The sequence below is a fragment of the Nycticebus coucang genome, chromosome 2, assembly GCF_027406575.1.
Source record: "Nycticebus coucang isolate mNycCou1 chromosome 2, mNycCou1.pri, whole genome shotgun sequence".
Classification (NCBI taxonomy): domain Eukaryota; kingdom Metazoa; phylum Chordata; class Mammalia; order Primates; family Lorisidae; genus Nycticebus; species Nycticebus coucang.
In genome coordinates this window covers 178,616,857-178,630,640 of record NC_069781.1, presented here as the reverse complement: position 1 = coordinate 178,630,640, position 13,784 = coordinate 178,616,857, and the positions used below count along the sequence as shown (strand labels likewise).

At 43.7% G+C, this 13,784-nt stretch overlaps 1 protein-coding gene across 15 annotated transcripts in view; it reads left to right on the top strand.

Moving 5' to 3' along the window:
- The window catches only part of SDR42E1 (short chain dehydrogenase/reductase family 42E, member 1), a 37,775-nt gene extending 27,562 nt beyond the window's left edge, over positions 1-10,213 (top strand). For 7 of the 15 annotated variants that reach the window (XM_053609478.1, XM_053609470.1, XM_053609441.1 and 4 more), the window contains 2 exons: positions 6,428-6,520; positions 7,103-10,078. In XM_053609478.1, the coding sequence (XP_053465453.1) occupies positions 6,453-6,520; positions 7,103-8,216 (1,182 nt within the window). In that variant the 5' untranslated portion in view covers positions 6,428-6,452 and the 3' untranslated portion in view covers positions 8,217-10,078. The other 8 variants (XM_053609520.1, XM_053609507.1, XM_053609516.1 and 5 more) reach the window with 7 other exon arrangements.
- The last annotated feature ends 3,571 nt before the right edge of the window (positions 10,214-13,784 follow it).

Below are 13,784 nucleotides of genomic sequence, written 5' to 3'. Positions count from 1 at the left end.
ACCTCAGAAGTCTGTCCTGAGGCTGAAATGGCAAACCTCTAAAATGCCTAGTTCATAATAAATGTAGCCCTGGTGGTGGTGGTTTTCAATTTAGGGAGGAGGAAGTTGGATCAGCGAGGTCCAGCCAGTTGCCCAGGGTTGTACAGGGAGTTGGTGGAAAAGCCCAGTGTATGGGCCCATATTTTCTGATTTCCAACCTAGGAATCTTAACCTCGTAGGAGGAGGTGAGGTGCCGACCTCTTCCCTCCAGGATCTGAAGGGCCACCTGTGAGGCTGCAGAATGTGTTAACTGTGAAAGCTCTCACAGGACTCATGTAAAGGGACTCTGCACCCTTCCCAGTGCCACTGTTGTGTCAGTTCCACCTGGGCTTTACCATTTGGTAGCTGTGGGACCTGGGGGTTAGTCACCTGTCTCAGACCTACAGCTTTCTCATCTGTAAAATGAGATTAACAAATTAGTCCTCATCTGAGAGAGTTGTTAGGAGCATCAAGCGGAAATAATTTGTTGGCAGAGCATTGCACATGTTTCGCACAGAGTAGATGCTAAATAAGTGGCAGCTGACGCAACTTCAGTTTGTTGAAATGGCAAACTGCTGGCCTAGTGAGCAGAGCAAGTGTAGCACTCCATGCAGATATGGCAGAAAGAGGCATGTGAAGAGCCCTCAAAATATTCCTCCCATTTGGGTTTATTGGGTCTACGTTCAGCCAGCTATTCCTTTCCCTGCAGATACTTCTGGTCTGTGCAGACATGGAGTTTATATGGTAGTTTGGGAAACAGATTTCTTTTGTCACCAGCATTGTGAAGAATTTCAAGGATCTTTTGTGCAACAAATACTTGGATAGAAGGACTTTGAGCACAGCTGAATGAGAAGGTTTGGTGCACCTAAGGTGTCGGTCCTGAATTAAAGACAGCTGTCCTGCCACTTCGAGTTATACTCCAAACGGTGACCTCAAATACCTATCTCTGAGTATCCCAAGTTTTCACTTAATGCTATGCCCTGAGTTAATTTTTTTCCCCACCATCTCTGGCCTTTAGGTTTTAGACCACACATCCCTTTCATCTGTATCAGAGCTCCTCTCCTAATGGTCTCTAATTACTTCATCTTTATTGCTTTGACTGCTTTATATTAAACACAGATAATTTTCAGATCATGCATGAAATTTGAACAGCACCATTCCGTAAGCCCTGTAGCTTCAACATACGCGTATTTTCCAGATTTCAATGTACTAAGGTTACAGTTAACCTTGACCTTTGTTCATCATTACTTGTGCAGCAATTTATAACTGGGTAAAATAGATTATACTCCTTGGAGATAATTCTATCTTTCTTAAACAGTAATTTTTTGTGGAAACAGCCTTTAATTCTCTCTGTTGCATACTTTCTGTTGGTGAAATGCTAAAGGCACCTAGATTTCTATATTGCATTCCAGAGGGCTAGCAGCATCATAATCTTGAACTCACAGGCATGAAAAAGCTGTGTACATAATCTCAGGCTCTTTTTTTCTGATCCTTAGCGTATAATTAGGCCTTTGTAAATCTAAAGCACTCCAGTCATCTTTTATTAGTTTTTTCTCATAACTTCCCATTGAGATGTCAACTTTATTACCCTCACTTTACCTCAGTATTATCAAGAGGTCAGGCAGATTTTAAATTTCATTTTTTTTTCCTGTTTGTAATTAACATTCCTTTTTCTTGATCATGTGCTTAACTTTAACCTGTGTCTGCTAAAATGACTGCTTAGGTCAGATATAACCCCTCCCGACCAGAGGAAAGCAATTACTGAACAAAACCACATCTTGGAAGAGGTTCCAAGCAATTGCCAAAGAAGGTCTGAGAGCCCCACCCTAGAAAGAATCAGATGGAAACTAATAAGATAGGAGCCATGCAGTATATAAAAATTGGGCAGCGGGTAGAAGAAAAACTGTATATACTGTTTTCTCCCTTCTGCTTTAGGGTACATGAAATTTTCCTGGGGGTTTCCATGAAATGTGTTTGCTGAGATTTTTGTATGCTTATTGATGTCAGGGATGAAGAAGGAAGGAGGTGGCTCCCTGGCAGTAACGTGAATGGCTGGTAACTGTGAAAGTCTTCCTGACCTGCCGGACAGGCTTCTTGTCATTGCTGTTGGTCTTGTCAAATTACTAATTTTTCCTTACTTTTCTCATCTGCCCCTCCTGATCAGGTTGGTTTTACAAGTTCTTCCCTCAGATCATTCGGGAACTAGGTAGAAGGTCGTGAGTAGCATCAGTAGGCCTGGCAGGTTTCTCAAGAATTAATAATCTGAAACTGTACATTCCTGACTTGATTTCATGTCTCCTGAGCCGTGATTGTCCGGTGGTCTTGTGACTAGACTGGAATGTGTAATTTTAAAAACAGAATAATTAGAGTATTTCTGTTGGAATTTTTTAATTGGGCTCTTGGAGGCCTTGTCCATTTTCTGAATCCCTTACAGTGGAATTCTTGTAGAGATACAAAGAACAGCTTAAATTCTGTTATCTGGCCTCCCATTAATGGAAATTTCACTAACCAGGTGGAGCATTTCCAGAACCTGATGTTTCAGTGAGTGATTTTGCCTTCCTCCAACTTCAGCTGGACGCTGCCTGCTGCTACCTCATTTGGAGGCTCGCCAACCCTCATGCTGTTTTCAGCTGAGTACACTGGCATTACGTCCTGATGGATAATCTTCTACTCTAGATCTTCATGTACCCTTCCCCGGCCCTTGGCCTGTTTCGGGGCCCTCCCTCCTCCAGAGGAAGCTGCTCTTTCACAAAGACCAAGGTGATCCTGCCAGTTTGCAAGAGGGACTTTGCCTAACAATTGCAATCAGTGTAACCTGGCTTATTGTACCCTCAATGAATCCCCAACAATAAAAAAAAAAAAAAACCTACAAAGCCTTTCTATTGTCTACAGAATGAAGTTCAGACTCCCTAGAAGGGGAGGAAAGGCTGTCTCTCTCCAAGCCAACCCCAGGCTATCTTTTCTACCCTAAAGCAACAGGCACATTAGCCACAGCAGACTGGCCATGTTGGTTGCCCAACAGCCTTCTCTGCTGCTGGTCCATTTATTTATCATTCGCCCTCAGCCTGTAATAACCCTTTTCTCAACCTCCCTGGATCCTCCCCTGGTCCTTGTAGTTCTAAAGCTCACTGTTCCATGAAGTCTCCTGATCTGCCCTGCCAGAGTCAGTCTCCCACCCCCACCTCAGTGTTCCCACAGCACTGTGTCTACACCAGTGCTGCTCAGCCTTCCTGATGCCGTGGCCCTTATACAGTTCCTGTGGGTCGCGACCCACAGGTTGAGAGCCACTGGTCTACACCAACATTATAACTGTAATCTTGTTCTCACCTTCTTTGCTTTGTCCTTTAGATATTTGCAGAAGCCTCTCTCCTCTGTTTTAAGCTCCAGAACTCAGGAGCTCTATCTCATCTAGCTTTGTATCTTTTTTGTTCCATAACCCAACACTTTTGAGGAGACAGGGAACATGTTAAGTTAAAAGGGCAGCACTAAATCGTCGTGCATAGCAGTGACTCTTAGACATTGTGGGGCCCTGCATAATTTGTGCCCGTCACAATTTTACTGAAATTGGATATATTTTGCAGAGTTCAGAATCATCTGTAAATTCAACAAATGTTTATCGAGCATCTACTGTGTTCCAGGTTCTGGTAGGGACACCCCAGAAGCCCGAAGGCCTCAGTTCTCATGGAACTTAAATTCTGTGGGGAGGAGATCAATAGTAAAAATGTAAATATTTTGGGGGTGTGTTATGTAACATGAGGAAAATAGAGCAGCATCAAGGCTTTGGAGGCTTTGTTAGGGTGATCAGAGGACCCTCTCTATAAGTGACATGAAGGAACCTAAATATTGAGAGAGATGCAGCCAGGCAAGGACATGGTGACATGGCATGTCACACTGAGGGAGGGCAGGAAGTGCTAATGACTAGGTCATGGAGGTGAAGGTGGGAAGTCTGGATTGACGTTTTGGGAATTGATGTCTGTCATTCTAGGAAGTAGCATTTCTGAGGTCATGTGTTTACATTAACAACAGAATCCACTACAGTTGGTTTTATGGCTTCTTCAAATCCAAATGGGAGAGTCCTGCAGCCAGAAAACAATAGAGTCACAGGTCCCCACCGGGTACCTTGAAGGCCGACAAGTGCGTTCATGCTTTGTGCATTTTCTCCTACACACAACTGTGGCAATTGTTTAGCGGGACCTTTGGAACCTCCACTCTGATTTGCTCAATCATTCGAATATTTCTCATTCTTCTCTTCCGCATACCCCCAGGCCACTAAGACAGTCACTTGCTGAACCTTACCTTCAGTTTCAACCAACCGATTCTGTCTGGATGATCTGATTACCTGCACTGGCAATCTGATACACTTGCCCAGGTATCCAGCAGAACTTGTCAAACTCCTTGTAACCCTGGCCTTTTGAGAGAGCCGATCATGGCAAGTGGGACTGTCATAGGACAATCAAATCCCCAAACTTTAAATCTTGAAGAAAAGGCAATTAGAGAAGTGACACACTCACACTGTCAGACGTTTTATTTGGCTTGTTTCATGCATTGTCCCATTCAATCTTTATAAGCCTATGAGCTTATTAGCTCCACTTTGTCGATGAAGCAACGGGCTCAGAGTGAATGACTGGTCCCAGGTCACACAGCTCCAGTGGGTTCCGTTCAAGGCCGTGGTTGAGTGCGTAGACTCCTGGGTCCAAACTTCCGTTGCGTGGGAGTCTGGGTAAGAGTGGGGGAGTTACTCTCTCTCTGCCTCATTTTTCTCAGTTGAAAAACAAGATACTGATAATACTTTCCTACTAAGATTAAAATGATTACATAGCTAATGTATACTTAGCATGCGGCCTGGCCCAGGTAGTAAGCACTATGGAAATGTTTGTCCTTCTTACTTCTACTGTACTGAGCTGCTTTTTCTTTTTGCCCAGCAATGGGGTTGCAGGATTGAGCTGCTTTTTTAGAAACCTTGGCGTTCCTATAACACAACACAGCATACAACTTGACAGAAGAGAAAAGTGAATGCTAGAGAAGTGAAGTGTCTTAGCCAAGATCACATAACCATTTAGGGATAGAGGCAAGACGTCTCAAGCATGTGTTCCTGTTCCCCTCCCCATCTTCCACTAACCAGTCACATTTTTCTTTCCTTGTTCAGTGCGCTGACTTCACAACTGCTCCTAAGCTCTGCTGCTCCCATCCCCCAACCTGACTCCTCCCACTCCCCGCCTGGCCCCTCCCACTCCCCACCTGACTCCTCACTGAAGTCCACTTAACACACTGTGATTGCTAAAGTTGTGGGTGCCCTGCTGAGAGGGGACACCAGTAGGGCTCTTGGTTGTTTGCAGTCTCCTCGCCTAACTACATCTCTGGGTGTCTGTTGACATATGTGGGTGTGTGTTCCCAGTGCCTTTGGGACCCTGCATGCCTCCTGTTCTACTTCTCTCCTCTTACACAGAAGGAATTTGGTAGCCCACTCTGCTTGTTTTATTTTGGAGAGAAGGAGTTCTTGGGTTCTTGAGAGGAATTTGGTGGGGGACATAGATGAGAAGGGAGAGAGAAGCAGGAGCCCCCAAACGTACTGAACACTGCACCTGACGTCCTCGTCAGATTTGGTAGAAGGCGTGGGTTGTGACATAAAGGAGTTGATTTCCCTTTTTTTTTTTTAATAAAACAGAATTGAACTACTCAGCACTGTGCTATTTTAAACAAAAGATGTTGGAAGCTTCCTTTAGAGTTCTTTGATTTTGTGCTGTATGGGAGAAAATGCTTCTTCCTCCCAAATTTGAATGATTTTTTTTTTTTTCAAAAAGTCTCTAAATTTTTCCAAGAGTTAATAATAATGCCTTACCTCTGGGCAGCGCCTGTGGCTCAGTGAGTAGGGCGCTGGCCCCATATGCCGAGGGTGGCAGGTTCACACCCAGCCCCGGCCAAACTGCAACAAAAAAATAGCCAGGCATTGTGGCGGATGCCTGTAGTCCCAGCTGCTCCGGAGGCTGAGGCAAGAGAATCGCCTAAGCCCAAGAGTTAGAGGTTGCTGTGAGCAGTGTGACGTCATGGCACTTTACCTGAGGGCAGTACAGTGAGACTCTGTCTCTACAAAAAAAAAAATAATAATAATGCCTTACCTTTGAAAAGTGGTGGTTTTCAAGTAACTCCCAGGCACATTATCTCATTGAACCTTCTCATTGACCTTGTCAGGTAGGCAAAAAGGTATCACTTGTCTCCATATTACATGGGAAGAAATTTGAAGCCAAGAAGTGAAGAGGGGTGGCTAACATCATATAGCTGTGACTAGACCCAGGCCGTAGCTCCTCATTCTAGTGGAGCATATTGACCTTTTGCTTGTATAAACTCAAAGTAAAGGAAGATGATGTTTGTATTTGGATCAGTAACAGTGCTGCATCCCTCTCTATTACAGGTTCAGTCACCTGTCACCTGTACTTATGGACTCCCAAAGATCCTCAAAAGAAACTGTCCTCATTACAGGAGGAGGTGGCTATTTTGGTTTCCGGTCAGTGCATCTACAAAGTATGCCCAGGGAATTATTTTTACTAGTCGTTGCCCAAAAATGTATAGCTTTCAACTCTGACACTAACACAATGCGAACTTTTACTTGTCTGTGTGATGTAAAACCAGAAATGAACTGTGTTGCCTCATTGCTCAGACATTGAAATTGAGAACTATAGATATATTCCACTTTAAGAAAAACTCTTTATAAAGCCATTAACTTGGGGAGAAGTGATTATTCACACCACTAAAAGCAATTTAAAGTAATAGGTACTCTTTCATAATTATGTTATTATGTGCATTTGCAGATATTCAAAAAATGGATAGTGGATACTACAACAAAGGGGGACAATGTAATATGTATTATGGACGCTACCATTCTTCAAAGATAAAGCCTCTCTTGTTGTTCCTGAAGCAGACAAGAGGATTCTCCTGTTTGAGAATCTGAATGAGTAAGGTTTGCACCAATCATCATGTAAAGTGAGGGACTCAGGATGAGCCCCATCTTGATTGGTAAATTATGTCATACACTTCCAGGTTTGGCTTAAGAGTGACTCGATCTGACTGTTCCTCTTTCTCATTTCAGACTAGGCTGTGCTATGAACCAGAAGGGATTCCACGTGGTTCTGTTCGACATCAGCAGCCCTGCTCAAACCATTCCAGAAGGTATCAAGTTTGTACGTGGTGACATCCGCCATCTCTCTGACATAGAGAAAGCCTTCCAGGATGGGAATGTCACTTGTGTGTTCCATGTTGCCTCTTATGGTATGTCAGGACGGGAGCAGCTCAATCGAATATTGATCGAGGAAGTCAATGTCAGGGGCACGGACAATGTCCTCCAGGCTTGCCAGAGGAGGGGGGTGCCCAGGTTAGTTTACACCAGCACTTTCAACGTCATCTTCGGAGGTCAAGTTATCAGAAATGGGGATGAATCTCTGCCTTACCTGCCTCTTCATCTCCACCCTGACCACTACTCTCGGACCAAATCCATTGCAGAGAAGAAGGTGCTGGAGGCAAATGGCACAGCCCTGGAAAGAGGCGAGGATGTCTTGAGAACCTGTGCTCTGAGGCCGGCCGGCATCTATGGGCCGGGAGAACAAAGGCACCTTCCCAGGATAGTGAGCTACATTGAGAGGGGCCTGTTCAAGTTTGTGTACGGGGATCCCAGGAGCCTGGTCGAGTTTGTCCATGTAGATAACCTGGTGCAGGCTCACATTCTGGCCTCAGAGGCCCTGAAAGCTGACAAGGGCCATGTTGCCTCTGGGCAGCCCTATTTCATCTCAGACGGCAGACCAGTGAACAACTTTGAGTTCTTCCAGCCTTTAGTTGAGGGCTTAGGCTACACATTCCCATCCACCCGCCTGCCCTTGGGCCTTGTCTACTGCTTTGCTTTCCTAACAGAGATGGTCCACTTCATTTTGAGTCCACTCTGCAACTTCCAGCCCTTTCTCACCTGCACTGAAGTCTATAAAACTGGTGTCACACATTACTTTAGCTTAGAGAAAGCCAGGAAGGAGCTAGGTTATGAGGCGCAGCCATATGACCTCCAAGAAATAGTGGAATGGTTTCAAGCCCATGGTCACGGGAGAAGTCCTGGCAGTCATGACTCAGAGTACTGTGTTTGGGGAGGGCTATTGGGCTTCCTCTTGGTTATAGCAGTCCTCACCTGGCTGCTGCATCCTGTGATCCTGCTGCTATGAAGGAGGGGCTGAAAATAAGGAGCTGATCAGACTGAGGTGGTTTTCAAGAAACATGGGTTTTTAAATAATATACAGTGCTATCTAGTATCAAACTTTGGATCCTTAAAATTGCTACTTAAGAATAAGTTTGTGGGGCGGCACCTGTGGCTCAAGGAGTAGGGCACCGGTCCCATATGCCAGAGGTGGCGGGTTCAAACCCAGCCCTGGCCAAAAAAACCAAAAAAAAAAAAAAATATATATATATATATATAAAAAGAATAAATTTGTGGATTAAATCTTCCTTCCTTACACTAATCCTAATGGGAGAAAAAAAAGAATCAAAAGTTTAAAATCTGGTTTCCTGTGTTCTGTTTTCGATGGGTGCAGTAAAGTCAGTTTGGAGCCATTGAGGTGGGCTTAGTTGAGTTGGAATGTACTTATTTCCATTGTACACACTCTGCATCTGCTTAACATGGACTAGAACTCAGAATGATATGGGAATGATAAGCCACTATCGGGCTTGGAAATGTGTGGAAACACCAAATTGGCCCAGATCCCCATCAGACCAGCCCTCTGAGGAGATGGCAGCCCTCACAGGCAGGCACAGGGTGAGTTTCAGGGAGTGACTTCTGCTCTTTGTGATATATGGGCATTTTGCCTATGCGACCACGTGATTGATGTTTAAACAAATAGGCCTTTGTCCTACTTCGTAGGATTCTTCTGAGGATTAAGTTGGACAAAGCATACTCAACACATACAGCATTATTTTTATTAGGATTATTATTGTACTGTCCTTATGAGGGTTTTCTTTCTAGAGTGTTCTCTTTGGAAGGGCTGTTGCTATTGCACTTTCTGGAATATCTTTAGATGTGCCTTCAGAGCATGCAACTCATGTGTTTGAATATACTCAGTGTTTGTAAAGTTTCGGCCTCTGAGGATGGATTAAGTTTAGGGAACAGCTAAAAATATGATGATTGAGGGGAGTGATCAAGCTTACGATGCCATTTTTAATTAAAAATGAAGCATAAACCTAAACCAGTGTTTTTCAACCTTTTTTAACTGACAACACACTTCAACCTACACTTAAACTTCTGTGGCACACTTAAGTTATGTTGATCAAAAAAAAAAAGTAAAAGAATATACTTACTCTGCCTTGAACTTGTTTTGAAAATAATTTAACTTAAGATCTTTAAAAATTTTTGCAGCATACCAGTTGAAAATCACTGCTGTAAACTGATAGACCAGTTCTTTTTTACTGGGAAATACGGTGGCTCTCTGACCAGTGAGGAATGTTTTGAACAATGGCAGCATTGGCCACCCACAAGCACTGCATGAAAGTCATTCAGATGTCACAAAAAGGAGACCCATTCCACATAGGTTGCTGCTATAGACTTATTGTAACATGAGGTGGAGGATGGATTCCCGTGGAAAATCATGCTAGCATCATTCTGTGAGTATTGGTAGAAGGCAGATAGGCGCGCAGTCCCTGTCGAAGGCTGCCTGCATGTTTTGGAAAAAGCTCTGAACTTGATTCCAAAGACCCACGCCACATTCAGTCTGGCCCTAAGTAAGTCCCTGAAGCCCCATTAGAACTTAGTCTCCTCATTCAGGAGATTAGACTGTATTGGGTCATTGTATACCTTGTATTCCTTTCCAAGCCTCACCCCCCACTCCCCTTGGTGTCCTCTTCCTCACCAGTAGGACCCTTTCTTGGCCTCTAGCGCACCCCTTACCGAGTAGAGAGCCTGCCAAGATACATCCCCCAGCCCTGATCCAGGACACCCCACAGGGGGAAAGGCACCCCCCGTTGCTGGCCTGGGAAGCCAACACTAAAAGTCCCACAGTTTGCTAGCATCTTTTGCTCTGGAGATTAACACCCAACACTTTTTTGATGACAAAAATCCACCCCCACCCTTAACAGGTGCTGACCTCCACGTTCAGCCTTGGCCAATCAGAAGACTCCTAGCCCCTGACAGCCATCATTAGTCCCAGGTGAGTCAGTCAGGCAGCGTCCTCCCAGAGCTGTTTAAAGAGACTCTGGGCGTTTGGTGCTAACGCGGGTTCTCCTGCCCTGAGAGGTGGGAGCTTGGAAAGTGTCATTCGGGCTTCCACTTCCCGCTGTGTGAGAAATAAGGCAGAGCCAAGAAACAGAGAGGGAGAAAGACCTTGAAGACAGCATTGGAGCCCCAGGAAGCAGTCTGTCTGAGCCTTACTGTCCTAGACCATCATGTCATGTGAGTCTCAGACCACTTTCTTTTCTGCTTGAGGTCTTTTGAGTTGGGTTTTCCTCCAGGAATTGGCTGTGTCCCCATGTATAGCACTCAGAGTCCACTCCTGGACACAGGCGAGCCCACCCCATGGTTTCCAAAGACTATCACTCTCCACTCCCCTCAGTGCCTTCTTCCTTGCAAAAGGGACCTTCTATTGGCCTCTGGGTAACTGAACATTTTCTGAAGTTTTTCTTAAAGAGATCAATTTCCTTTTCTAGAATCGTGTTCAGTTGAATCGTAATTATTCAAAGTATGTGTATCTGGGCTTGATATGTCTTTAAGCAGTGTAGTTCAAACTCTCTTGTTCTGTAAGAAAACTGTTAGACGAGGTGATTTGTTCCTCAGAACATAGATGCCCCCATGAAGGCAAGAACCCTCTGTTTTTTTCAGTCCCTCCATCTGCCTGAGTCAATGCCGCTGACTGAGTGGAAGCCCTTGTCAGCCAGCTGGGATCACAGCTGACTTCTCAGCCCTCCCTCGTAACACTTAAGGCCCAAATTAAAAATGCAGATACTAGAGAAGTGACAACATGTGTGACGGCAGAGGGGAAAGCTCTGGAATTGGTCCTTTCACTCTAACAACCTGAAAACCAAGGGGGCGAGGAACAGTCATAACCAGCAATTTCACAACTCTTCATGTTTTATTTCCAAACTCTTCCCCTGGTAGTTCAGCTGGGAATGTTCCTTTATCTCCCTATAAGGGGGCAACGCTAAAGGCTTGCTCCCTTGCAAGATGTTAAGTGAGACGTCTCTGACCTCTGCATTGCTGGTCCTTTGCAATAGCAGTGCTCAGCACCTCTTTACTGATGAATGAGGTGGGAGGGGACGAACAGAAGCACCTTAGTTTCGTCACCTCCCACCTCCTCTACGTGGGACTCAGGTCTTCATTGACTGGCTTTGTTGACCACATTCCAGTGGTGACTTGTCCAGCAAACCTGGAGCCCCATTTCTCAGCCAAAGGGGTTCACTTAATGACCCTTCTGGTTGAACCTAGTTACCTGATCTTTTAATAAAAAAATAGCCTTTTGCTATTAAAAATCAAACCAGAAATGGAGCCAGGGAGTCCACAGTGTTTCTAAACAGTTCAAATTCAATGTTACGCTTCAGTACTTTAAAACCTGGGCACACCAGGAAAAGTACTATTTTCACTGAACTCAGGTAACGATGACTGAGGCCAAATCTGGTTCACTACAAAGAAACATGTAGCACAGTGATTTGATATTAAATCATAACTGTACATTAATATGTTTATGGGGTACAATGTACTGATTTGATATATAATGTGGAATGCTTACATCAAACTGGTTAACATAACCATCACCTTACTTATTTGTGGTATGATATTTATGCTCTTAATAGTTTTGAAACCATGCAAGTAATTAAAAAAAATTCTACACGAGGACTCTCCATACTTCTTTCCAGAGAGGCTGTATTAGTTTGCAGTCCCACCAACAGTGTAAAAGTGTTCATCTGCAACTTTGGGACTTTGTTTTTTTTTTTGTTTGTTTGTTTTTTAATTAAATCATAGCTGTGTACATTAGTATGATCATGGGGCACCATACACTTGGTTCATAGATCGTTTGACACATTTTCATCACACTAGTTAACATAGCTTTCGTAGCATTTTCTTAGTTATTTTGCTAAGACCTTTACATTCCACATTTACTAGGATTCACATATACCCTTGTAAGATGCACCGCAGGTGTAATCCCATTAATCCTCCTCCGTCTACCTACCTCCCCCCTCCCTCCCCTCCCTTTCCCCCTTCTCCCTATTCTTAGGTTGTAACTGGGTTATAGCTTTCACGTGGTGGTCCTACATTAGTTTCATAATAAGGGTGAGTACATTGGGTATTTTTTCTTCCATTCTTGAGACACTTTACTAAGAAGAATATGTTCCAGCTCCATCCATGTAAACATGAAAGAGGTAAAGTCTCCATCTTTTTTAAGGCTGCATAATATTCCATGGTGTACATATACCACAATTTATTAATCCATTCGTGGATCGATGGGCACTTGGGCTTTTTCCATAACTTAGCAATTATGAATAGGGCTGCAATAAATATTCTGATACAAATATCTTTGTTATGGTGTGATTTTTGGTCTTCTGGGTATATGCCCAGTAGAGGGATTATAGGATTGAACGGCAGATCTATTTTTAGATCTCTAAGTGTTCTCCATATCTCTTTCCAAAAGGAATGTATTGATTTGAATTCCCACCAGCAGTGCAAAAGTGTTCCCTTTTCTCCACATCCACGCCAACGTCTCTGGTCTTGGGATTTTATGATATAGGCTAGTCTCACTGGAGTTAGATGATATCTCAAAGTAGTTTTGGTTTGCATTTCTCTGATGATTAAAGATGATGAGCATTTTTTCATATGTCTGAAGGCCGTGCGCCTGTCTTCTTCAGAGAAGTTTCTCTTCAAGTCCCAGCCTGCGATAGGATCCCTTTTTCTTTTCTTGCTAATGCATTTGAGTTCTCTGTGGATTCTGGTTATTAAACCTTTGTCGGAGACATAACCTGCAAATATCTCCTCCCATTCTGAGGGCTGTTTGCTTGCTTTACTTACTGTGTTCTTGGCTGTGCAGAAGCTTTTTAGTTTGATCAGGTCCCAGTAGTGTATTTTTGAAGCAGCTTCAATTGCCCGGGGGGTCCTTCTCATAAAAAACTTGCCCAACCCAATTTCTTCAAGGGTTTTCCCTGCACTCTCTTCTAGTATTTTTATAGTTTCATGTCTTAGGTTTAAATCTTTAATCCAGTGAGAGTCTATCTTGGTTAATGGTGAGAGGTGTGGGTCCAGTTTCAGTCTTCTACAGGTTGCCAGCCAGTTCACCCAGCACCATTTGGTAAATAGGGAATCTTTTCCCCACTGAATGTTTTTAATTGGTTTGTCAAAGATTAAATAACAGTAATTAGCTGGATTCATCTCTTGGTTCTCTATTCTGTTCCAGACATCTACTTCTCTGTTTTTGTGCCAGTACCATGCTGTTTTGATCAACTTTGGGACTTTGTGATGTGGGCTAATCTTACTGGGGTTAGGTAATATCTCAGGGTGGTTTTGATTTGCATTTCTCTGATAATTAGGGATGCTGAGCATTTTTTCGTAAGTTAGCCATTGGTTTGCCTGGTAGAAGGTTGTGTTCAGGTCTCTTGCTCAGTGATAGATGGGATTGTTTTGCTCTTTTTTTGTTGATGAATTTGAGTTCTCTGTAGATCCTAGTTGTCAAGGCTTTGTGAGATTCATAACATGCAAATATCTTTTCCCATTCTGAAGGTTGTCTATTTGCTTTGGTTGTTGTGTCCTTAACTGTACAGAAGCT